We start from the raw sequence: 27917 nt of genomic DNA on the forward strand, positions 1-27917 counted from the left end.
GAGTGGCTGGGCGCGCCCTGCATCTGCCTGGGACCAGGCTGTCGCCGCGGCACTGGCCTCCAGCCCAGGCTGCGTCCTGGTTCCTGGGCCACGTTTCCTGCGCACCCACCCTGCTCCCGAGGGCACCGTCCCCAGCACTCGCCCCACCACCCCTTCCCTCTGACGTCCGATCTCGAGCTCTGACGATCGCCCCCACCGGCCGCCCTTATAAAGGGGACTTTTGCCAATACTGAGATCGATCGCCACCTCGCCCGGTGCCACGCGCCCTCCGCCGGCTCCCACACCTGTCAACTCTGCGCGCCCAGGTTCTTAGAGAAGCTGGGCGAGGAGCCGCGCCGGGATCCTGACCCCAGCGCCTGGCCCTGCCCCCGCCCCCTGCAACCCTGCCCACCCCTTCCCACCACACACACACACACACACACACACACACGCACGCACACACGCACGCACACCACTGCACCCTTGCAGCCCGGCCAGCGGGTCCCGGGGGCGGCGGTCCCGGGAGCAGTCCGACGGGCGCAGCGCTTCTCCGAGCGGCGATCGGTCCAGGTAGGCGCGGCGCAGGGCGTTTTCAGAGCGGAGGGACGCGTCTCTTGCCTCGTCGTGGGGACGCGCGGGCCGTCCACTCCCTTGTACTCATGGTTCTCGGGTGCGAGCAGCTGGAAAGTCTGGTTACAGAAGGGACAAAGTCCTTGCGCAGGAGGTGGGCGGAGGGGTCCAGGGGGGACAGCGGGCCCTGGGAGCACACTGGCGAGGCCCCAGAAAGAACTTCCCGGTTAGGTTGCTCACAAAGGCAGCGCCCATCCAGCCCTGGGCTTCTTTTGCTTCCCCTGAATCCTGGGTAGGTTAGCTCGTCTCCCAAGGTCTCATTACCCACCCGCGTGCACAAATACGAATTTCTCCCAGAAACGTGTTTGTGTGAACTGGGTGCATGGAATAGCCATGATCACAAGGGGGGAATAACAGAGAAAGTGAAGGCGTTAGAACTTGACATCTGTCTTCTAAGAATCTTGATTTTAATACTTTTGACCCTCTGTTATGTTTTTAAATTGTTCCTTGTGTATACCGTTGAGGGGGGTGGGGGAGAGATGAAAGGAACAAAGGAGAATGGATCGGGAAGAAGGTTGATCAAGATGTTAAACAGCATCTTTAGTTGCTACAGAAACTTGAACCACAGGCACTTGTTGAAAATTGGAGTTGATGTGTTCTTTGAAATGGGTTCTGCTAAAGTTTTTGTTTGGTTGGTTGGTTGAGGGTTTTTTATTTTGGATATTTTCAGGTCACATTGCTTTTGGAGCATGCCCTGAAATTGTTTGAAGGAAGGCAAAGAGGAATGGATGAATGAATGGCTATGTTAGAATTCTCGGAGTAATCTTTTATGATATACTTACCTTACTGAATGATTCTAATTCGATTAATAAGTTCGTTCCCAAAAGGAAATAGATACATACTCTTTAGAAGTGATTTCTTAACTGAATTTCTGAAATAACAAGATAAGGTTAATTTTATATTGAAAGAATTTATTAAACACAAAATGTTTATGATTACATTAGTTACAAAGCATTTTCATGTCTCTCTCTCTCTCTTTTTTTTTTTTTTTGAATGCTCAGAACAATCCTATATTGTTAAATAGAATAATATAATAGACACCTACTAGTTTAACATGTGATTTCAATGTACTTTTTCTTCAACTGGCAAAGGATGCCTCATAAGCCAGCTGGTTTACCTCTGCCTGCCTGTGTATGCGCGGCTGGTCTGTAACCACTACTGTGTGTTCTTCAGAAGTCTGATGAAGTAGCCAGCTGTGGAAGACTCCAGAGCCTGGGTGAAATGGCTTTCCATGTGGAAGGACTGATAGCTATCATCATCTTCTACCTCCTAATCCTGCTGGTTGGAATATGGGCTGCCTGGAGAACCAAAAACAGTGGCAACTCGGAAGAGCGCAGCGAGGCCATAATAGTCGGTGGCAGAGACATTGGTCTGCTGGTGGGTGGATTTACCATGACAGGTAGGTCCAGAGGCCCAGCTCCATGCTGCCCTCCCTCCTTGGCTTCTCAGAGTGACAAAGCAAACATTACTCTTTGTCCTTTGAGGATTCTTTGTGTTCTTTACATATATATTTTAGAAATAATTTTCCATTTATTTAAAACAAAATTAAAATTGTTCTACGCGGTCATATTTGAACAAAGTGGCTTGATAATTAACCACAGAACAGAATATGAATGAAACAACCTGGGCCATCTGGGTGGAAACAATAAAAACAAAGAAGTGGAGGAAAGTGCAGAAGTCTCTTAGTTTTACAAGTTATGTATCTGTTAATTAATGTGATCAAGTCAGCATATCTTGTTCATTAATACAGGTATGCAGTTGTGACTTTGCACTGTCTTAAATGATGAGTATCAGTGAACACTAACTAGTGATGGTTTTAAGCAATAAATCAGTTCTAGGGCAACACAATTCCAAATTGATTGATGCCCTGTTTTGAAACCTAATCATCCCATTTAATAAACTATTTTCCTTAAAGGAAGACAGTCAGATGTTAGGAATCCACAGCAATGAAAGAAAAAGTTCCCAGGAACCTTGGTATGAAAGGAAAATTTTAGGGCATGTCTAACAGGAAGCGCCGGCTGCCATCTGCCCTCTCGCCTCCACACCTTCCCTGTGCCAGGAGGGGCTGGTGTTCTAGCCTCCTTTGCCCAGAGGTAGTCCTATTTCAGTGGTGATTTATTTCTCTCTTATATTCTCTTTGGTCATTGAAAATATTTCTAAAAAACAATTTATAATTATATTTTTAATATTATTTGATACATATTCACTAACAAAATACTTTTCCTTTTAGAGTCTTACTAGGTTTTTAAACATCAGCAACATATCCATACTAACAGCAGCTCTGAGTGCTCATTGGAAAGTAGCCCATTGGAAATCATATTAAAATGATGCTCAGTTTCAGTCTTGAAGTGTCACTTAAAAATGATTTGCTTTCTATGTGAAATATTTTACCAAACCAAGCTGTGAAGACTGCATCCCTGTTTGACCATCTGAAATATACTATGTTCTAGAATAATCTGTGGACTATAGATTTTTCTTTCCAATATTCACATTTTGTTTTGTTAAATCTTAGCCAAGTGTACATGGTTTTATTTGGTCTGAATACCTATGAAAGGATTCTGGGAGTGAGTGAGCACACAGATTTACACGGTTAACAAGGACCAGAGCCAGGGCCAAACCCGATCTTCTGGGAACCACGCCCAGGGCCCCTCCACAGCGTCAGCACAGTTAGCATCTCACTGATTTCTCTTTATTTCTTTATAAATGCACAGTTGTAAGGAGGTATTTTATCTTACCCTCTGTGTCTGCTCTTTATATACACCATATATGAAACACATTGTGTAGTGCAAAATATTTTCCATGATGTCTAATTGTGCAAAATTAGATAAATACAAAAACACAAAGAATCAAAATTATTCACAGAAATTTTGGCATGGACTTGTCGATGTTTTTTTCCCTTGTTAACCACCTATTGATGAACAGTGAACACAACTTTATATCATCATTTTCATTTTTCATTATAGCATTTCCTCTTTCCCTTAAAGACCCACATCTGATATTGGTATTTTAAGTGCGTTAAAACATTGTAATATTTCCCTCAGTTATTTCCTGTTACAAAGAAAATAAGAAAAAGAGCAAAATGAAACAAATGTGGTTGCTTTTACTAAAATAAGTGTTGGAAAGGATAAATAAGCTATTGTATATAAAAGTATTTTGCTCATTATAAATTATTATGTTTTATTACTCTAGTTTAACATTCTATTTATTTTGTCCATAAAGATAATATTTCACAATTTGTTCTTTTATCTTTACAGTGATATTTTTTTCAATCTAATAGGCTATTTTTAAAATAATCTCTCCCATTTCTTTCTTTTTAATTTTTATTGAATTTATTGATTTGACATTGGTTAATAAAATTATATAGTTTTCATACATACAATTCTATAATAAATTATCTGTGTATTGTATGGCATTGTGTGGTTACCACCCAGAGTCAAGTCTCCTTCCATCACCATTTATCCCACCTTTACCCTCTTCTCCCTCCACTCAACCCATACTTCGTCTATGAGGTGTTTTTGTTTCTGTTTTTCGTTGCTTAATCCTTTCACCCTTTTACCCAGCCCCCAACTCCCCTTCTCTCTGACAGCTGTCAGTCTGTTCTCTGTATCTGTGAGTCTGTTTCCATTTTTTTGTTAATTTTTTTTTATTAAAGTCCACATATAAGTAAAATCATATGGTATTTGTCTTTCTCTGGCTGGTTTATTTCACTTATGGACCATTAAATGGTACAGAAAAAAAATTGAATTATAATGTTTTTTTTTTTTTTAAGAGTCATGGTCTAAACTCAGTTTTTAAAGATTTTTAAGAATTTCTCAGAACTGAAAAGAATCTTGATTATTATCATAATTTATTTAAAATCTGAACCATATTATCTAAGCCTTGTCAGATTCATTGATTTTATACTTTTGATAAGTAACAAAGATTAAAAATAAAAATGCATATAGTTTAAAAGAGTTCTTGTTCTCATTCATGAATCTGACATGAAATATACAAACAGGCAAAGCAAATTTTTTACTAGAAGTTACCAGATGAATAAAAATGGAGGGACTCTAAAGATAACAAGTAAGTCTTCACTTCTATATTAGAATATTGGAGATCATTCAGGCAAGAATTTTCTGTTTGGATGAGGGCAGGAGACCTGCACAGAGAAAAATGATTACTAATAGCTTTGTGCTTGTGAGACCATCAGCCCATCTACTCTGTGCAATGACACATTGCTGGGTTGTTAGCAGTTCTGGTCACCAGCAGGAAGATGGACGATAAAATCTCAGGTCCTGTGCCTATGAGAATTTGTCTTTTCAGGCTCTAGTTACAATGGGGCTGGGAGAGGGGAACCCTTTTTTGAATTTCAACTAGACTTAGAATGAAAAAGACAAATAAGAGCTTTAGTTATTTGTTAACTCCCCCACAAACACTACTATGATGATGACTGTCTGCTAGCTCTGTGTTTGTCCACTTTAGGGTTTTGTACAGAAACTTTCCATCTAAATATACTTAAAATTATCCTGCAGGCAAGTCTTTTTATGTTAACCCTTTAAAAATAATACTAACTTCAAAATATTCTCTCTTCTTTGCTTTGTATTTGGATTTAAAAATAAAAACAACAGATAGATTTTGGTGTAAACACAAGAGAAACACTTGTTTTCTATAGATTCATATACATATTTTTGAAATTTTAATTACATGCAGTGAGATTTTAGAGAATTTTTTTAGAGTTGAATTAGATGATACAGCTTAGAATTCAGTCTCATACCTGAGAAGTTTCTTACCAATGTATGTTCCTCATAATTTTACACAAATTCTTCATAGGAATTATTTTAAATATTTAAACTATACTCTTAAAAATATATAAACTGCAGATATTTAAGTGTTCCATTAAATGTAGTTTTTAAGCAAGAGTTAAATACTATATTATATTCTCAGAGAAAATGGTAGTTTGTACATTTTCTCTAAACCTATGTAACCAAAATGTGGAGGTTTTTTTGGGGGGGGGGGGGTCCTTTACCTCTCCTTCAGCCATTATGCTACAGAAGTTTTATTAAATAGGATCTAAGAATATTTATTTTTCTTACTAGAATAGCCAGATTAGAACAAATAATTGTGAGTGGACATGCAATCAGTGTTTTAAATTTTTCTGAATGTTAGTCTAGGTTCGAAGCGTATGCTGTTTACTTGGGAAGAGAGTGGGAAAAGGCAATTTTCACTCTGGGATAAGTGAAATCTCTCCGCTCTTCAGTCTTTTAACAATTTAAGGTAGTAAGTACAACTTAGTTGTGATTTAAAGTGACTCTATTAACAAAAAGTACACACACTCACAACTACACATGTGCATGCGCATACACACACACACACACACACACACACACACACACTCGCTCCTTGAGAACAACAGTCATGATCAATGTGAATAGATCAATACAATTAAAACAGAAGAACGTTGAAATAAATACATTTGACCCATGTTATGGAGGCTGCGGGGAAAATCGTAGTTTCATTGAGAATAGAAATAGTCACGCACAGGGCCGCGCATGCGCGCTGCAGTGGGGCGAGGGGCAGCACAGGCGGAATCTGTCAGTGACAGCTGGAGGGGGAGGGGGAGGGGGAAGGGGAGGGACAAAAATATATAGTCGTGTACAAAGTTGTAGTTTTATTGAGAATAGAAATGGTCATGTACTATATTACATATGATCTCAAGCTTTATGAGCTAATGGTATCATTTAAATGTGTTGATAACTAAAGACATTGGACACATCTGGGGCAAACCTGTCCATTAGAAATATAATGAGAGCCACAAATGTAATGTTACATTTTCTACAAACCAGAAAATATAAAGAATAGTTGAATCAATGTAAGTAATAAAATATATTTAATTCAATACATTCTATTGTGTATTGTATGTGTGTGTGTGCAAAACAATGCAAATGTTTTCATTTCACAATGTAATCAATACAAAAATTGTAACATCTTACATTTAGATTTTCTTTTTTTTCAATCCTCACCCGAGGACATTTTTTCATTTTTTGTTCAGATAGAGTGGAAGGAGAGAGAGGGAGAGAAACATCAACGTGAAAGGGACACATCGAGTGGCTGCCTCCCACACGACCCAACCAGGGCTGGGGACAAACGGCAACCGAGGTACATACCCTTAGCGGGAACCGAACCCGGGTCTCTCTGGACCACAGACTGACCCTCTAACCACTGAGCAAAGCCAGCCAGGGCTACATTTAGGTTTTCATATGAACTCTTTTAAAATTTGGTTAAACATGCTGAGTCTTTGGAATCCAATGTTTTTTACACTCATTGGTTGTGTCATCTGGACTAACCACATTTCAGGTACTCAACAGCCACATGAGGCTAACAGCCAGGTGTTACACCGAGCAGGAATAGGGTGTGGCAGGCATGAGAGCGCTTTCCCTTACCTTCCTTCTCTTTCAGCCACCTGGGTCGGAGGAGGTTACATCAATGGGACAGCTGAAGCAGTGTATGTACCAGATTATGGTCTAGCTTGGGCTCAGGCACCAATTGGATATTCTCTTAGTCTGATTTTAGGTAAGTGAAAGTTCAAACCTCAGTGACCCTCTTGGGAAAGCACAAAGAGCAGAATAAAAATAACAAGTGAAATAACAAGTCAAACAATGTAAATAATTATTGTGGGAAAATGTCACCAGAAATATTTAAGTAGCTACTACCAGAAACTAGTAGCACATGCTTAGATTACTTGATCTCTTGATGATGCATTATGTTAAAAAAAACTCTTGATATATCAGAAGAGTGATTTTTTTTTTATCCTCACTCGAGGACCTTTTTGTATTTATCTTCAGACAGAGCAAGAGGAAGGGAGGGAGGAAGAGAGAGAAACATCGATCTGAGAGAGACACATCAACTGGTCGCCACCTATATGATCCCAACAGGGACAGGGGACAAACCGCAACCAAAGTACATGCCCTTAGTGGAAATCAAACCCAGGACTCTCTGGTCTGTGGGCCGACACTCTAACTGCTAAGCCAAACTGGTCAGGGCAGAAAACAGTGATTTTTAAAAATATAATGATGTGGTTATTTTCTTTCAAAAAGAGTTGTTTAAAATGAATCAACTTGAATTGTACCTGAATTTCTTTTTGTAAATCAAACTAATAAAAGGTCAAGAATATTATATAACAGAGTGTTCCTAACTTATTTTTGCACTTAAAATACATATATTAAATCTTGGGCTTAATTAAAATATCTGAACACCTGCTATGCTGGGTGACACATCAAGCTGTTTCAGTGAGTGTTGTGTTGGTCCATGTTTTCTAGTCCACAGGCCTCAGACATACCATTCAATTGTCCTTTGATGCATACAGTGATCAGGGTATTAATAAATTTGCCTTTGGTTGCTAGATATTTCTTAGTTTCTATATTCATATGACATTTCAGACTGGTTCCTTAACACATATAAGTGTCCTTAAAATTTTCTTTCCCTTGAGAAATTGTAGCATAATAAAAGGTTGGAAAAGACTATTACATTATAAATTTGCTATTTTGACATAAACCCTTGTTTCATTCCTTTTAGGTGGTCTGTTTTTTGCAAAACCTATGCGTTCCAGAGGATATGTGACCATGTTAGACCCATTTCAGCAGATCTATGGAAAACGTATGGGCGGCCTTCTGTTTATTCCTGCACTCATGGGGGAAATGTTCTGGGCGGCGGCCATCTTCTCCGCTTTAGGTAAGACCTAAGGAAACATCCCTCTACCCGAACCTCTGGTTGACTCAACATCAGACACACAACTCTACTTTCTTCATCCAAACTTCTCCTAGATTGATACAAACATCTCCCTAACACTTCTGTCTGCCTCCTGGAGTCTACCCATGGCAGCCGCACTCATCCTTCTAAAATGCAAATCTCATTATGTCCCTTTGCTGCTTATAAACAAACTTTTAACCAGGCTCATAGGCTTTTCATGACTTAGCTCTGACTGTCTCCTCTCATCATCCCCTCTCCTCCCTTCTTCTCTCACAACCGCAGTCCTTCTCTCTTACCTCTGACATTTTGCAAGCCCAGGTGCCTCCTGTCTGAGACGCCTCTCTGCTCGTTCCTGTCTCACGTCTGCCTCCTCCAGACCTTCTCATAGATGTCATTTCCTCAGAGAAGTGATCCCGCGCTTGCTTTCCCTGTGGGCTTCCTTAGACACCAAAAAAATTTGTTTTCATTGGAAATATCATTTTGTGCAATTATGTGCCTGTTTAGTTCATGCTCAATTTTCAATCTCACAAAAAGGACTATAGATTCATGAAGGCGGGATTTATGTCTTGTTAACAGTTGTGATCCTATCACAAATGAATGAAAAAAACCATTTACATTTTTTTAAATTCAATTTATTGGGGTGACATTGGTTATTAAAATTATATAGGTTTCAGAAGTATGATTCTACAAACTTCATCTGGATATTGTCTCCTCCCATCACCATTTATTCCCCTTTTACCTTCTTCTATCTTCTCCACCTCCTTCCCTTGGCAATCACCATACTGTTGCCTGTGTCCATGCTTTTTTTCTTCTTTGCTTAATCCCTTCACCCTTCTCACTCAGCCCCAAACCCCTTCCCCTCTGACAGCTGTCAGTATGTTCTCTGTATCCATGAGTCTGTGTCCACTTGGTTAATTTATTTTCTTCATTGCATTCCACATATAAATAAAATCATATTATACTTGTCTTTATCAGACATAGAGTTAAAAGTAATGGTTATTAAGATGCTCAGGGAACTTAGTGACAACTATAACAGCATGAAATAAGGCATAGAAACCATGAAAAGGAACCAATCAGAAAAGAAGTATACCATATCTGGCATCAAAAATAAAATGGAGTCCTGGGTGGCATGACTTAGTTGGTTGAGCATTGTCCCATGCACCAAAAGGTTGGTGGTTTGATTCCTAGTCAGAGCACATGTCTGAGTTGTGGGTTCTGTCCCCAGTTGGGGATGTACAGGAGGCTGCCAAGTACTGTTTCTCTCTCTCATTGATATTTCTCTCTCTCTCTCTCTCTCTCTCTCTCTCTCTCTCTCTCTCTTTCTCTCTCTCATACTTTCTCTCTCTCAAATCAATAAAAACTATAAAAAATACACTGGAAGAAATAAAAAAAAAAAGATTGAATGAAGCAAAGAATCAAGTCAGCAATTTGGAAGACAGAGTAGAAAAGAAAACACAAAATCAGAAAAGCAAAAAAATAAAAATAAAATGAAAAGAATGAGGACATTTAAGGGAAATTTGGGACAATATGAAGCATAACATCCACCTCATAGGGGTACCAGAAGAAGAAGAAGAAGAAGAGAGAGAGAGAGATAGAGAGAGAGAGAGAGAGAGAGAGATCAAGAATGCGTTTGATAGAATAATGACCCAAAACTTTCCTAACCTGTTGAGGGAAAAACACAGACAAGTGCAGAAAGCACAGAGAATGCTAAACAAGATAAATCCAAAGAAGCCCACACAAGGACAAAAGAGAAAAGGAACCTTAGAGCACTGTTGGTGCAACCACTGTGGAAACAGTATGGAGTTGCATCAAAATAAAAAATGGAACTTCCTTATGACCCAACATTTTAACTTCTGGGAATATATCTAAGGAAACCTGAAACACTAATTTCACTTAGCATAATACTCTCCAGGTCTATCCATGCTGTCGCAAAGGGTAAGATTTTCTTCTTATTTACAGCCAAGTGAGTAATATCCCATTGTGTAAATGCACCACATTTTTTAATCCACTCATCTACTCATCTGGCACTTGGGTTGCTTCCAAATCATGGCTATTGAACACTGCAATGAACATGGGGATGTATGTATCCTCCCCCCCCCCCCCCCCCCAGGCTGATGCTGAATGGAAGGGAGTGCTCCACCCAAGAAAGATGGTGACTACTGTATTGGAGAATGACTCAGCACAAAGATCCTGGTGGCTGACCCCTAGCTCCCTCCCCAAAGCCAAAAACCCCAGTCTTTCTTTATGCTACCATAGTCCTCTGGAGATGAGGGTGTGTGGCTACAAATGAAATTTTGTGCATTGCCTCCCCACCTTTTTAAATTTTCTCCTGAGGATATATTTTTATTGATTTCAGAGAGAGAGAAAGGGAGAAGGAAAGAGAGAGAAACATTGATGTGAGAGAGAAACATCGATTAGTTGCCTCCCATATGCACTCCTACTGGAATTCAAAATTGCAACCTGAGCATGTGCCCTGACTGGGAATTGAACCTGTGACCTTTCAGTGTATGGGGCAATGCTCCAGTCAACTTAGCCACACCAGCCAGGGCATATGCCCTGGCCCTTTAAGAGGGTGCCTGTGTCTCCAGCAGTCCCCATTTCTCCCTGGCAGATTGCAACCCCACTGCTTCTCAGAGCCAGATGTTATGTATGTGCCTATTCTCAGCTCTGGTGCTCTGTGCTGAGGATTTGGCTTCAGGTTTAGACCCCACTTTTTATGGGGATTTCCTTCAGCTGAGATATCCTTCCAGAACCTTAGCTTCAGCTCATGGGAGCTGGGTCAGCTTTTTTAGTTTCTCTTCCCTTCTTACTAGTCTTGACATGGCTTCCTCTGTAAACCCTGGGTTATAAGACTCCCCTTCAGTAGTCTTCAGTTGGTTATAGATGATGTTTATTCTTCAATTTAATTGTAATTCCAGTTTGGCCCTGGGAGGAGGTGATTGTAGCTTTCACCTACTCTGCTGCCATCTTGAAAACCCCTAATTCTGATTATACTTTCTTCAAAAAAAGAAAAAGAAAAAGAATTCAACATCTTTTCTCAATGTAATCCTGCAACATTGCAAAGTGTGGGGTGATATACATGTTTAGAGATCTAGAAAATAAGCTTAGACTCTTTAGGGCCTAACTTACTACCAAGATTAACTACTGCTGAGGATAACCTGTCCTTGGCCCTTGGATTCTTAGTCCACTTATAAGATTTAAAAAACAAGAGATTTCAATGGGATTGTGGGAAGTTTTCAAAGTCAATACCCTACCTTTTGATCAAGGGTAAATCTAAGCCATTCTATTGAGTATTTAGGTCCTTCCTAAATATTAATAGAATTGGAAATTCCACAAATTCCCTCAGTGAGCCATGTCAATGTTTGACATCCAGGCATTCATTTTGTTACTCTTCATCTTTCCTTACAAATGGAAATAAAGGGCTGAAGTCTACAGCCAGACTTTCAGTGGTCAAAACGGAAGTAAGGTAAGATGAATTTGTTTCTATGTTATCTGTTCTAGACCACAGATTTGTCTTTTGGTTTCAGTACTATCATCAGATCTGGTCTCTGTAATATTAGATATTAGTTTATAGTTATAGTTCTTTCCCTCTCAAACTTCTACATAATCTTATCTTATTTTCATGGTCTCTAACTATAAAATAAAGGAATGACTTTTCTTAAAAAGAAGAGAATTTGATCATTTTAAATGCTGTCATAACTCGGTGAAATGTTGGACTTCCCTGGTGCTAGATAACGATGCTCCACAACTACCACTGCACTTAGATCCTAATGAAGATACGTATGAAAATGCACCTCCTTTGCTACCTTACTCTCATTAGTAAGAAACAATAGTAGTTTATTTGTCATTGGTTTCGACATCAGAAAATTTTGCTTTTAAGAAACTGCCTGCTGAGATATCAAAAAAAAAGCAGGCTTAATATCTGACAGAATACAAAATATTTATTCTCACTGAATAAAGATCAATTTATGCAACAGATTCCTTAAAGGGGAATAGAATTAATAAGCTAATATTTCTAAAGTATTTTGGAAATATAAAACATAAGAGCAGCTATTCTTGTATATATGTGTGTCTACTTTTCTGTGCATATGTCAATATATTTGTAAAATATGTTAATGTCTCTCTCTCTCCCTCTCTACATATACACACATCAACAATAGAGATGAAAACATTACTGATATTGTTTGAAATATATGCTTTGATAAAAAGAATGTGTGTCTACTTTTAAATCAACACCTGTATTTTCTTCAAAAATAATAGTTGGACATGATTCAAAGTTATTATATATTTATTAGAAACATTTATTTTTATTAGATTAATAAACATTAATATTTATTAGAAACAACTTAAAATACTTAAGAATAGACACATATAAGATCTATTACCACCTTGTTGTGAGTGTGCATGGTTCACCACTGAAACTTAGGAGAATCTTAAACTATCTTCTTGGTATAAATGGACAACATCCTTCTAACTTTTTAAAGAAATGTATAGTATTGATATTTCTGACAGCTCAGATTCAGTGAATTTTTATAACTTTATTTACAGTACAGTATACTTATTTTTTATATATATATATATCCTCATCTGAGGACATTTTTCCATTTTCTGTTCAGATAGAGTGGGAAGGAGAGAGAGGAAGAGAGAGAGAAACATCGACGTGAAAGGGACACATCGAGTGGTTGCCACCCACACAACCCAACCAGGGCCGGGGACAAACTGCAACCGAGATACATGCCCTTAGCGGGAACCTAACCCGGGCCTCTCTGGACCGCAGGCCGACGCTCTAACCGCTGAGCCAAACCGGCCAGGGCAGTATACTTATTTTTATGGCTTCATGAACAAACTAATATTTCACAGCAGATCTGTAAGTATAACTTTGATTTTACTCACTACAAATGGAATCATTTAGAAAATATTTTAGAGAAAAATTCATCTCAGTCTTAACAACGATATAAAATTAGGTGACTTCTTTACAACCACTAAGTGAAAACCAGATGGCAACATCTACTAGTATCGCAAATCTTCAGGAGTCTAGTCCAGTGACCTTACTTCTGTAACATACAAACAGCATTGAAAAGAGGTAGGATAATAACACTAGTTATAATTCATGGGGTATAACTTAAAATGTTCTTATTGAAGTAGAGAACTAGATCAAAAGAACTAGATCAAGAGAACTAGATCAAACTAAATTTTCAACTAAAGTTGAAAAAATAATTTCAGAAAAAATAATTTGTTCAAAATCTTTACAACAATTCAGTCAATTATCCAGTCATTTATCAATAGTTAAACTTGTGATCATCCTTTAATTCCTTACCAGGCATTTCCTTTTATTAATTGGTTTTTACTCAAGAAAGAAATTTAATTTTATTACCAGAACCAAAGCACTCAGAAAATTTTGTTTGAAAAATATTTTGTATTATCTTAGATCAAAATATTTTATATTTCTCTTTGAGATAATAGTTGTTGTTTTTTTGTTTTGTTTTTGTTTTTTATCTCTGGTAGGTTGTATACACTATTAGCCAGCAATTGAAGAATAATAGAATATGATTAAAATAAAAAATCACAGGTTTGTTGCATGTATATTTGCATTGCTATCACTGCTGCATTTAATAATATGAAACATAAACTTTACAGCTTTTGAGAACAATGAGGAAAATGTTTGTAAAGTAAATTCAGATCTGGCATTCCAAGATCTGTGGTTTCCAACTGTCCGTATCATAATATCCTCATTAGAAATATAGACACCAACAGACACAATAAACAAAGTCATAAAGTAAGAAAAATAAATTTGATTTCTAAAGCAGGTTTAAAATTCTGATGGTGAAAATTACTTTATGATGTTGAAATCTAGGGTTCCTTAATACATTGGTGTTTCAGAAACAGGACAAGAATGCTCCACCAATAAAATAAAATAAATAGCATAACATAAAATAGAGCTTTCATAAAGTTGAAAGAAAAACAGTTAAAAGATGTAATTTACCAATTTTAATTTTTTTCTCCTACAAATTTGTCTAAGACCCTGGTATCATGCCTTTTGCCATCTAATAAAAGTTTACAAGTGTCAGAGTAATGCAAAACAGAGGATGAATATTAATTGTAAAATGTAGAAATTGGTTAATATGACTATCACCAAAAGCTGTTTTTCCATAGATGTGAGTAAACATATTGCATATATTCAATATTAAAGTGGAGTTTTCAATAGTTGATGGAGTTAACGTATGTTCTAATAATAGAATAAAATGTAAAATAGTTCATGGAATTCTGAAATCAAGTCATGAATTTCAGGTGTCCCCGCACAAATTAGTAAGCACTAATTTTTAAATTAGAAAGAATTTTTAAATATACGTACATACATACATGTATATGAATGTTCAGTTTCCTGAGATTTACAATTCTCAGTATGAACACCAACTCCAGCTGTACTTCCGTGTGACGCAGGGGAGTGTCTGCTGTCACTGAGCTTCCGCACGTCTGCAGGACAGCGGGGTGCACTGGGGCCCTTGACCTCAGCGTCCTCTCGTCTGTGTTCCTCAGGAGCCACCATCAGCGTGATCATTGACCTCGACGTGCACATCTCTGTCATTGTCTCCGCGCTCATCGCCATCCTGTACACCCTGGTGGGCGGTGTCTACTCCGTGGCCTACACTGACGTTGTTCAGCTCTTTTGTATTTTCGTAGGATTGGTAAGTGGGGCCATTCGCAGATTCTCTCTCTCCTGCTCCCTCCTTCCCTCTCTCCCTCCCTCCATTCCTCCCTGCCTCCCTTTTGCCCTCCTTTCCTTACTACTTTCCCTCCCTCCCTTCCTTCCTCCCTCCCTTCCTTCCTCCCTCCCTCCTTCCTCCCTCCCTCCCTCCTCTCTCCCTCCCTCCCTCCTTCCTTCCTTCCTTCCTCCTTCCTTCCTTCCTTCTTCCTTCCTTCCTCCTTCCTTCCTTCCTCCTTCCTTCCTCCTCCTTCCTTCCTTCTTCTTTCCTTCCTCCCTCCCTCCTCCCTCCCTCCCTCCCTCCCTCCCTCCTTCCTTCCTTCCTTCCTTCCTTCCTTCTTCTTCCTCCCTCCTTCCTTCCTTCTCTCCTTCCTTCCTTCCTCCTTCCTTCCTCTTCTTTTTTCCTCCTCCCTCCCTCCTCCCTCCCTCCCTCCCCTCCCTCCCTCCTTCCTTCCTTCCCCTTCCTTCCTTCCTCCTTCCTTCCTTCTTCTTTCCTTCCTTCTTCCTCCTTCCTTCCTTCCTTCCTTCCTTCCTTCCTTCCTTCCTTCCTTCCTTTCTTCCTTCCTTCTTTCCTTCCTCACTTCCTCACTTCCTCCCTCCCTCTCTCCCTTCCTTCCTTCCTTCCTTCCTTCCTTCCTTCCTTCCTTCCTTCCTTCCTTTTTTAAAAGATAGCATGCCATTTTATACTAAATCCTGAAAAACTAGTAGAAATGTTATTTTTCACCACAAGTAGTACATAGTAAGTCATATACCATAAAACATTAAATTTCTTTATGAATTCATTAAATAAGAAATCTAGTTGTTTTGTTAGATTTTGCCAGAAAAGTGTGCCCTCAGTTGAATTCTTAGAAAAGTCTCAGCCTTCCTTCCCTTCAAGTCTACACCTGATGGAACCTTACGTGTGCTCTTTCTTGAAGTTTGAAGGCAACATACCTCCTCATTATGGAAATTACACCTTGATGCTAACCTGTAGTGGACTCTAACCCTCTCCTTATATTAGTGTTGGTTAATCTATAAACTGCTCACAGGGCACTACAAATTCTCCTCTTGGAAATAACATGAGTTTCAATATTAATCATCACTATTTGGGTTCTATAAACAAAGAAAAGGCTTAATTATTATATAAGGCACTAAACAGATTTATTATGTATTGTGTATATATCCTAGGTTAAATTCGGCAATATATTTGTGCTTTATTAAATAAAAGTACTGTATGACTATGAGATATGAATATTATTAGTATTAAATTAAAAGCACTTTTGTGTGTTAAAAACTCTTGCTACTCAATGTTTATCCTTTACAAACTAACACCTTAAAATGTTATGATTGTAATCATGCATATAATAATATCCACTGCCCAGAACGAAAAGGAAGTATAAAGAAAATGGAATGTGCACTCTCTTCTAGGGGCTGTGATGGGTTCGTACAAGCACATGACCTCAGGAGTGTATTCCATAGAGTAAGGCCCTGTGCAGAGACCATGGACAGAGCGAGCTAAGACTGCAGACCGTGACGCATTCTTCTGGGGGATCAGAGCTCCCTGGGTTCTCCTGGTTTTGGTGTGTGTGTGTGTGTGTTTTCTTACCATGAAAAGCTTTGGACTCTTTTAGTGTTTACACTAGATACTTATAAGAAAAAATGAGGAATAAATTTCATACTCATTTTTGTTTCTTTTGTTCTGCATCTCTAATATACAGGAGGAAAGTTTAAAAGAACTAATTTCAGTTAGAACTGTAATTCTAGCAATGATTATAAAATTTCCTCTTTTTCTTCTAGACACCTTGTTTGCATTTCATGGACTTTTGCTCAGTTAAATTTTAGTTAAATCCAAAAATATTTAACTTGCTCAAGGACTTCTACATTTTTATTTTTATTTTAAAATTGTTTAATTGATTTTAGGGAGAAAGAGAAAGAAAGAAACATCAATGAGAGAGAAACATCGATTGGCCACCTCCTGCATATCCTCAACTGGGGACGGAGCCCACAACCTGAGCATGTGCCCTGACTAGAAATCGAACCGGTGACCTCTTGGTGCATGGTTCAATGTTCAACCAGTGAGCCACACTGGCTGGGTGACACATTTTTTTTTAATTTTTATCTTTATTGATTTGAGAGAGAGAGGAAGAGAGAGGGAGAGAAATAGTAATATTGATGAGAGAGGAACATTGATTGACTGCCTCCTGCATGCCCCCCACTGGGGATTTGGCCCTCAACTTTGCATGTGCCCTGACCGGGAATTGAACCAGTGACCTCTTGGTACATGGGTCAATGCTCAGCCACTGAACCACACTGGGCGGGCCACAGTTTTCTTTTTAAATATTCAAAAGCAAATGACAGTGCTGAGATTATGAATTTTCTTAACATCATCACAAACTTCCAGAAATAAAGTTCTGTTCTGAATATTGGAGGTGAGGTTAGTTTGGCAATGGTAGCTGTCATAAAAGGTGCACTTGGTATTCTAATAAGACAGCTCCAGGGAATGAATCTATTTATTTGCGGTTTATTGCTTTGTATGAGACCAGAAGTTAAAATACACAAGTGCACAGATCAAATATGCTAGTAGAAACATGACAGGGCAAATATTTGTAAGGATACATGTTAGAGAGGTTTTTCTGCTACAAAAATATAACTTATTAATAAGGAATCAAGTTCTATTTGTTACTACTTAAGGCCCTATTAAATTGGTGGAATAAAAGGCCAAACTTTTTTTTCCAAGCTTCAAGTCACTATACATGCATATATAATTAATCAACGTACAGCATAAACAATTTCCTCTTTTCAGATTCTCTGATTCTATTAAGTTTATCATATTCCTACAACTGTATATATTGTTCATATGTCAGTTTCCACACACCCTCGACCTCTTTCTTCTTATTGTTATTGAAGACTGTTGAATCTCTCTTTAAAATTCCTTTGTTACAATATTTTTTCATTTCCAGTATTATTACTCAACTTCAGGACATTATCTGGTTATATCAGTGCCAACTTATGCTCTTCCTGACTCCTCCCTTTTTATAAACTCACTGTTCACATCTATGAAAATGAAGAAATTCTACTAGAATATTTTAGAACCCAGAAGAAGTTCCTCTTCTAGCTTCTAGTTGTAGCAAAACGTAATAGAAATCTCTTAGCTTGCGCCCTGGCCAGTTTGGCTCAGCGGTTAGAGTGTTGGCCTGCGGTCCGGAGAAATCTCTTAGCTTGCAATTCAAAGCTTTCTCCACGTATCCAGCTTTACTTCTCCCATTTCCCGAAGCTACCCCCATGCACGCAAAGCTTCTAACCACAGATGTGCATGTGCACACACACACACACACACACACACACACACACATATATATATATAATTCTCAAATGTAACATTTTCTCCCCTGAGGTTTCTAGTGACTTCTTTGTTGGGTTATTATTGGTATAATTAAACACAGAAGTAGACAATATTTTACTTTAACTTTTCTAAGTCAGCATTTCATGATGTTACACAGACAACATGATTCCAGCTTATTCCCTATCTGAACAAGAGGAACTACTGAGCTATGTGGTCTATGAGGGAAAAAAAACAAAGCAGGTGACTAACCCTTGCATATATTAAGCAGTTAACAAACCACCGTGTGACACTCTGGTTACAGTGGATCAGCGTCCCGTTCGCACTGTCACATCCTGCAGTTACCAACATTGGGTTCACCTCTACGCACACCAAGTACCAGGCTCCTTGGCTGGGGACCATCGAATCATTTGAAGTCTACAGTTGGCTTGATAGCTTTCTGTTGTTGGTAAGTTGTGTCTTACTTGAGGAATGCAATGTAATGCTCCCTAAAATCAAATGCATTTTCAAGATGTTAATGTTCTATGTAAATTTCATGTACTGGCTCATGTCCATTTCTGAATCTACTACTTGCTATTGGAAGGATGGAGCGATTTACAGACTGTGGTAGCTGACTGTATCAAAGTGGACAAGTGAGGCCTTAAAGGGATAGCATCCATTGGATTGTGTGCACATTTCTAGTGTGCCGCAGAAGAAGTAAAGGCAGGTCACACATGGAGGGAAGAGAGAAAATCCAAAAGAACCTGACAAATTTTGATTTTGCTAATTAGAGGGATTTTGTATAAAATAAAACATTTAATTTTTATATAAAAATTAAGGGGAAATTGTTTATTTTTTTTCCTCCATAGAGGATTCACAATGTACTTGTGATTGCACTTTGTCTTTGTGATGTTCTGTTAAGTATCTTAGCCCTGTCAGTAAATGAGAGAGATCTGTCTCAGTAAAGAGTTTGCTGGTGAGAAGGCAGGAGAACACGAAGAAAAATGTTTCCTGTGGAGGCCAGAGATCTTCTTTTCCAAGGATTGTTAAGAATGTATCCAGTGAAGCTATTCTTAAATGGTTTACAATTTTGAATTTAGTGGATAAAGGTATCAAACATTATATGTGTATGTAATTATACCTGCATGGAAGGTATAGTTATGATTCTATGGAGGAGATGGTGACACTCAGTTAGACTATTTGTTAATAATCACAGCATTGTCTGAAAAAGACATTGAAATAGAGAAGCAAAACCCCAAATCTTTTCCTCTACAGTACACCAATTAGTCCTCAGATTTGCTAATCTTCAAGATAAAGCTTTATATTCTGCTAAAGATTTTCTATCTCAAAAAGTTATATGACTAAGTCATGGTCATTCTTTCAACTGTAAAATAAGTTGAAGTAAAATAATAGATGTTGAATGAATGAATGACTGTCTAAGTAAGCCTTGAAATGTTTCACCAATGGTCTCCGATCCTCCAATTGTCATGTAAATGATCATCCAGTGCAGCTCAGGATACCTGAGGTGTCTCCAGTCCCATCCAACCCTGCCCTCTGTCTGTGGCTCTAGATCAGGTAGGCAGCTTGCTCGCTGGCCTGTAGCCCTTCCACGGTCTCCCTGAAGTCACCCACACCTCTCACTCCTCCAAGCTCATTTCCCACCTTGCCATTAGAGCTGTTTGTCACTGAAGGTCAGATTTTACCCTATTTGTGACCTAAATGTCCAGAGAGACTGGTGTGTAAATTATTATATATCAGTTCATATAGTCATTGATATTATTGCACAATATTGGTTCACATAGAAGAGGTTAATGATATATTGATTTATAGGTTGCAAAACAAAAGGAAGTGCTTGGGAAGAATATAGGTTTAAGGAATGGGATAATGAAGTTTAGAACTTTTAAAACTTTTTCTGTACCTTTGGAACATGCATGGATTTTATCAGAAGAGAATTGTCTGGAATCAGTATGTGCCAAGCACTCTGATTGGCAAAGATATGACAAGGACAGACACAAAGCATGTCCCTGAGTTTAGAGCCAGGTGAGAGAGACAACTGAAGAATCAACCTTAATATGTTGTGATATGGGGAGCCCATTCAATTCACTCACTGATACCAAGTCTATGCCAGTCAGAGGAATGTGGCAGTAATTAAGGGGGAGGTATTTTCCCAGCCTCCTGCTAGCCATTCCCACACACCCTGACTTCCAGTTACAGGAAACACATAGTGTCCTCATAGCTGCTACATTGTTCTTTTTCCTTCTTTTTCTGTTGGGTTCTCTGACAGGTACTCTCCTCTCTCTCCATCTCCATCTGGTGACACCCTCTCAGTACTTAAGGATTTATTGGAATGCAATTTCTGTAGGATTACCAGGAAGTTGCCTTTCATCATGCCTCTCCACCCCTCAGTTTCCCCCAAATGACTAATTGCTCCTCAACATTGTTTCCATAAGTACCTCTTTATAGCATACAATATATTATATAATAGTTCAATGTCTATACGCTTTTTTGACTGTTTATCCTCAGTTTAAATTTTAATCACACCCTGACTGTAAGTACCTGCAATTGTAATTGTTTACATATACTTTACTAGTACATCGTGTAAATAATTGAATAAGGCATCACGTGACATTTAGATATGCGGTAACAATGAGTGTAAATGGAAATTCTAATACTGTCACGCCCTACTGTGTTGCGTGGAGCACGCTGCACCGCCCCTGTGGGGGACACGGCAGTGCATCGCCGCTCCCGTGGACAGGAGCCCGGAGCAAGCATGCCCTGTCCCTCTCCTGCTCTGCAGCCACTGCATTGCCTCGCACACGCTGGAGTCCAGAAATGCACAATGGGTTGTATTGATTCAGGTGGAAAAACTCCATATTTTCAGAATCTTAATTTTTTGAGACAATGTTGTGATGGTTAGGAGCCATAGATAAGAACCAATAGGCTTCTGGGAAATTGTAATGCAGCTTAGGTAAATTTAGGAAAAGTTCATCTTATGTAATTATGAAGGAAAAGAACTTGAAGAAATTCTGTACGGTTGTAAATATGACAATAACATAATAATAATAACAACTGAGATGTGTAGCATGTAAGGTCATTTTTTACACTTTAGAGATGTACATATGACTATTCTGAATGTGACTGCAAAAAGATAATCTCATGCTAAAAATATCTAATCCATGCTGCTTGCCTCTCATTCATTCTGAGTCCCCGTGGTTCCCATGCAGATGTTGGGTGGAATCCCATGGCAAGCCTACTTCCAGAGGGTCCTTTCTTCATCCTCAGCCACCTATGCTCAGGTGCTGTCCTTCCTGGCAGCATTTGGATGCCTGGTGATGGCCGTACCAGCCATACTCATTGGGGCCATTGGAGCGTCAACAGGTAACTCTCTTTCAGCTTCACTAATCAACCATTTTCTCTTTTACCGTCACATAATTGTTTATCATCAAGTTATACATATGTAAGTATTTATCATCAGATTTTATATATGTATATATATAACACGATATATCTTTGTTATAGTGTTTAGTACATTGTATTATATGTTTGTTGTCTCCAAACATTTTTCAACTTCTAACCCACCAATAAAATATTTATAAACAGCCCTGGACAGTTTGGCTCAGCAGTTAGAGTATCGGCCTGCAGACCAGTGAGTCACGGGTTTGATTCTGACCAAGGGCACGTATGGTGGTTGCAATTCGTCCCCGGCCCTGGTTGGGGTAGTGTGGGAAGCAGCCACTCGATGTGTCCCTTTCACATCGATGTTTCTCTACCTCTCTTCCTCTCTCTCCCTCCCACTCTGTCCTCTGGTGAGGATAAAAAAAAAATGTATAAGTATCCCCAGGGCCAGGGACCGAAGCACTACCAAGTTACATGCACTTGACTGGAATCAAACCAGTGACTCTTTGGTTCATGAGTCAAAGCTCTAACAGCTGAGCCAAATTGGCCAGGATGCGACCAGGGTTTTTAGAAGTCCTCCTGATGAGTCAAAGTGCAGCCAGACGTTTATCTGCTATCATCATGACCACTTTAAACTCGAGATTCCTGCTTTACCTTTTCAATAGTTTCTTAATTAAGTTTTTCTTCTTGGAGAAATCAATAAGTGTCTGCATAAAGATAAACTAAGGCTTGAAATCACTTAAAGAATTTCTTACTCAAAATTGGTAAAACGAGCATTATGAAATGCATACGTCCCAGTTAGCCTCTATCGAGAACAATTTAAATATCTCACCCTTAATTTTATTGAACTTATTGATCCTGACTGAACCTTATGTTCTCATGTTATCCAGCTTTTGAGCATTTTATGCAAATATGTCATATTAGCCCAAACTCAAAGGAGTCCTCTAGGTTCAGATAACTAAAACCCATTGCAGAAGTTGACCTTTCATTCTGTTGTGCTTTATAAAGATTACCCAGGATGACACCTACATGCTTATTTTGACTTTCCATTAGTAGAGCTATTTATTGGATGACTTAAATTTTAAAAGAGCAGTTATGGTTCATATCATATATTCTCTATTTCAGCTGTACACTCATGACATAAGTAAACATTTAAAAAGATGTTTGACAGAGGTGATTGTGTGCCTTTGAATAAAAGAGAGCATTTATGTCACAATCAGAAGACAGTTCTGGCCATTAATGTGTGTGTGTATGTGTGTGTGCGTGTGTGTGTGCATGCAAACACACACATACATGTATATAAGTGTTGAAGGACGATAGACTGAAAACAATGTAAAGCCTATTTTTTCCTAGATTAAGTACACATTTTTTATTCTTGTTATTTCTGACATCATAGCATCTTATTTAATGCTATAAAATCGGTTTCATCATGGCTCTGAACAATTATAATGGAAAATGAGGGGAAGAAAAAAATGGCAAGATCCAAGGGAAAAGACTCCTATTTGTTTCTGTAATCATAACATTAAAAAGTTCAACAAATAAAAAGAGCTCTATTAATGTATGTATAAAGAATCTGCTGTATTCTTTAGCACATGCTAGTACCGCAGTCCACACCTTATCCACAGAGGACAAACTCCAAGACCCCCAGTGGATACCTCAAATCCCAGATAGTATTAAACTTTATATAGTCCTCACTTAACATCACTGACAGGTTCTGTGGCTTTAAGCAAAATAACATATAACAATCTCCTTCTTACCACAGGCTAATTGATAACAAGCAAGAACTAAGTTCCCATGGTGTCCCATCAACAATGTAACAGAATGACATTGAATAAAATGACATTATCCAAGGACCTGTTGTATATACTATGTTTTATCTTATACATACTTACCTATGATAAAGTTTAACATAAATTAGACATAGTGATAGATTAACAACAATGACTAATAAAAATAGAAAAATTATAATAATATACTGTAATAAAAGTTATGTGAATGTGGTCTTTACCTCTCTCAAAATATCTTGTTGTGCAGTACTCACGTTGTTTTTCGGGGATGATGATACAATGATACAATGCCTACGTCATGCGGTGGAGTGAGGTGAATGGCTAGGCATTGTGATGTAGCGTGAGGGTTACCTCAGCACAGCTCTGCAATACCACGGAGATACTAAGGACTAGTGGGTGGGGAGCATACACATTATGTCACATCCCTGACCAGATGGGGCGGGCAGTGCGAGGCTGCATCACACCACTAAAACGTGATGCAATTCAAAGTTTATAAATTGTTTATTTCTGACATTTTCTATTTTCAGACCAAATTTGACCAAGGGTAACTGAAACCACAGAAAGCAAAACCACAGATGGGGAACTACTGCATAACTAAATGTTAAAGGCACTATCTATTCAAAGATAAATTTATGTTTCATGTCCTTTTGCCACAAAGTCCAAAAACCCTCTGAAAACAGCAGCCTCATATCTACACTTTTTAATCAATGAAAAGGGACTTTCCTTTATCTATCATGCTTTCTATTTCCAGTAAGTGAAAGCTGATGCAAGGAGAAATTTAATTGGGAAGAAGTGATGCTGAGGATGCTCCAAAACCCAAGTTGATATACAGAAAGAGCATCAGTGAGAATTGCCCCAGTATTCTTCATCCTTTTATGCATTTATAACCAAGGAATGAAACATTGAGTGTCTGCTCACATCTTGAAATGATTGAAGAAATAATTTATGCTTCAGTTTATATAGGTAGGTAGGTAGGTAGGTAGGTAGGTAGGTAGGTGATAAATGCTAGGTCGATCTGTTACCACCATATTCTGTGCAAGTCTTGTGAATAAGACTAAGTGTAACCAAAACTCATTAGAGGCCAGGACCTATAATATAATTTCACTTGACCTAATTAGACTAACATATCTAGTTAGAATTATTAGGTTTCCCATCTAATTAGACTAATTCATACCTTCCGAATTTTCCTCAAAAACTACCTAGTAAATAGGATGGCACCAGATTGACAGGGAACTCATGCCTCTTGGTTGCTGTTATGTTTTTGTTTCTACTCAACAGACTGGAACCAAACTACCTATGGGATTCCAGACCCCAAAAGTAAGGAGGAAGCAGACATGATTTTGCCGATCGTGCTGCAGTACCTCTGCCCAGTGTACATTTCTTTCTTCGGTCTGGGTGCAGTTTCTGCTGCTGTGATGTCATCAGCAGATTCTTCTATTTTGTCAGCAAGTTCAATGTTCGCTCGCAACATCTACCAGCTTTCATTCAGACAAAACGTAAGAGCTTTTTAAATGTTACATTATTGTTTTTGTTGTTGTCTTTGTGATTGTATTTATTATGTATGTAATATTATATAGTTATTAATATTCTATATAAAAATTTGACCTTACTTTTAAAAAAAAAAATCCTCACCTGAGGATAGTTTTGCATTTATTTCCAGACAGAATGGGAAGGAGAGAGAGAGAGAGAGAGAGAGAGAGAGAGAGAGAGACACATCAATGTGAGAAAGAGACATCGATTGATTGCCTTTTATACAACCCTGATCAGGGCTGGGGCTGAACTGTGACCGAGGTATGTGCCCTTGACCATGATTAAACCCACAGTTCTTTGGTCCTCAAGCTGACGCTCTAACTGCTGAGCCAAACAGGCCAGGGTGACACTACTTTGATTAAGCAAATAACGTTAGATAATGATGAATTTCACTTACGCTATATATGAATGTTTCTAATGCATGTTATCATTCATATTAATACTGAAGGAAACAGCCAGGCCAGTGTGGCTCAGTGGTTGAGCATGGATCTATGCACCAAGATGTCGCCAGTTCGATTCCTGGTCAGGGCACATGCCCAGGTTGTGGGCCTGATCCCCACGGGGGGACATGCAGGAGGCGGCCAATCCATGTGCTCTCTTATTGATTTTTCTCTCTCTCTCTCTCTCCCCCTCTCCCTTCCTCTCTCTCTAAAATCAATAAAGAAAAAAATGTTTAAAAAATAACATAACATTAAAAAGAAAGAAAAGATACTGAAGGAAACAAAGCAATATAACTGTTTCCGAAGAGGTACAGTTATACTGTTATAATTTAAACTCTCCTGTCTATGAAAGAGTAATGAAACCTAAAATATCTTAGAAAAGCTTTGAGTTCGATTAAATATGATAAGAAACTTGAGAACCTTAGTGGAAGAGAACATGGTAAGTTATTTCATGAGTATATGTCTCACTCTTCACTTGACTCTCAAATGTATCTTTGTCCAGAAATATCCTCCCAGTTGACTTTCCTCATTGCATGGCGTGGGCGCAGAACAGCATACCTCTGTGGGCTACTGAAGGCCAAGCAGCCCTGGCCACCTCCTTCCTTGACTACAACTTTGTCTTTCTCTAGATTTTCTAGGTCACTGTTAACAGAATGGTCCCACTTATTTTTTAAGGTGCTAACCTTAAAAATGGGTAGGGCTCCTATGAAGAGAGGAAGCAAGGATAAACATGCCTCCTGACTGCCACATGAGAACTATTTCTTTATATGTAAATAACCCCCCCCCCTTGTGTTATTCTTCTATGACAGCACATTAGCTCAGCTCCCATCTGCCCCTGTGCAGACAGGTAAGGCGTGGTGGTCTGTTTACTGCACGTGGTACTCAGAACCCTTCCAGAGGCCACCAGGGAGGCCAGCTAGAGTGCTTGCTTCACAGGCTGTGGTGTAGATTGGTTTTGCTCATAGACTGAGCCATTGAAACCAGGAGATCCTTCTGATCAGCATTAAAGCACAGAATTGCTTTACTTCACTTAAGTGAGCCAGCACCTTGCGTGACATCTGACCCTGGGACGATTTCTTGCAGGCATCAGACAAGGAAATCGTTTGGGTCATTCGAATCACAGTGTTTGTGTTTGGAGCTTCTGCGACCGCTATGGCGTTGCTGACCAAGACCGTGTACGGGCTCTGGTACCTGAGCTCGGACCTCGTCTACATCATCATCTTCCCGCAGCTCCTCTGCGTGCTCTTCGTCAAGGGGACCAACACGTACGGAGCCGCTGCGGGTTACGTTTCTGGCCTTTTCCTGAGAATAACTGGCGGGGAGCCATACCTGTACCTACAGCCCTTGTTCTTCTACCCCGGCTATTACTCTGATAAGAACGGCATATACAATCAAAGGTTCCCGTTCAAAACCCTCGCCATGCTTACCTCATTCCTAGTCAACATCGGCGTCTCCTATCTGGCCAAGTACCTGTTCGAAAGCGGAACCTTGCCACCCAAACTGGATGTGTTTGATGCTGTTGTCGCAAGGCACAGTGAAGAAAACATGGATAAGACAATTCTGGTCAAAAACGAAAATATTAAGTTGGATGAACTCGCACCTGTGAAGCCCCGACAGAGCATAGCTCGAAGCTCAACTTTCACCAATAAAGAGGCCTTCCTCCACATGGACTCCAGCCCAGAGGGGTCTGGGGCTGAGGACGGTTTGCAATGACCCCCCGAACCAAACAGAGCTCTCTCTCAGACAGAGCTCTGCAGCAGGCTAGTGCTGGAGGGGTGGTGTGCAGCGTATAAAATACATTTTAAAAATAACATTCAGGAGGACAAAAATCCATATAAAAGTGCAACTGTACAAACGCAAGCCAAGCTAAAAGGAATACCTCTGGAAGAAACCGCTTTGTTTCTCATTGCTACTGCTCATCCCCATTTGGTTTTGTCTCTGGGTAGATTTACTAAGTATTCAATAGTAAGTAAAGCCCCACCCAAAGCACAGAGGGCCAAACGGAGTATCTTCCGTATGAAAAAGGGAAGTAGAGGTGAAGGAGCCAAGGAAACTGAGTCATTGGGCCAGACTGTGTTTCTAATGCCCTGGTGAGTGTAGTTATGAGAAGGACCAGCGTTACACCAACCAACGGCGCAGTGCACGCACCGGCTGATTTTCTTGATGACACAGTGTACCCTTTAGTTTGCGTTCTTAGCTATAACACTTGTTGAACATGCAATTTGTTTTTCTTTTAGTAGTAGCATGTATTATTCTGAGCATAGGCAAAACAAATACAAAAAATATTGTATGGTGATTTTGTTATTGCAAAGCGAGGGGAAACGCGAATCCACCTCCGTTGAGCAGCACTGGGCTTTGAGTGTGTCTGCATCTACCACGTGCACGAGGACAGTGCCTGGAGCATGGAAGACACGGCTACTGGGTAAAAT

At 39.2% G+C, this 27917-nt stretch overlaps 1 protein-coding gene across 1 annotated transcript; it reads left to right on the top strand.

Annotated features, from left to right (window-relative positions):
* Positions 1-1828: 1828 nt before the first annotated feature.
* On the top strand, positions 1829-27253 carry SLC5A7 (solute carrier family 5 member 7). Its single transcript, XM_036257003.1, has 8 exons — positions 1829-2008; positions 7045-7158; positions 8161-8316; positions 14872-15020; positions 18661-18804; positions 21560-21713; positions 24797-25014; positions 26572-27253. Exons 1-8 carry the CDS (start codon positions 1831-1833, stop codon positions 27199-27201), a joined length of 1743 nt encoding a protein of 580 aa, XP_036112896.1. The 5' UTR covers positions 1829-1830; the 3' UTR covers positions 27202-27253.
* Positions 27254-27917: the final 664 nt, after the last annotated feature.

This window comes from Molossus molossus, unplaced genomic scaffold, assembly GCF_014108415.1.
Source record: "Molossus molossus isolate mMolMol1 unplaced genomic scaffold, mMolMol1.p scaffold_m16_p_12, whole genome shotgun sequence".
In the NCBI taxonomy this organism is placed as follows: domain Eukaryota; kingdom Metazoa; phylum Chordata; class Mammalia; order Chiroptera; family Molossidae; genus Molossus; species Molossus molossus.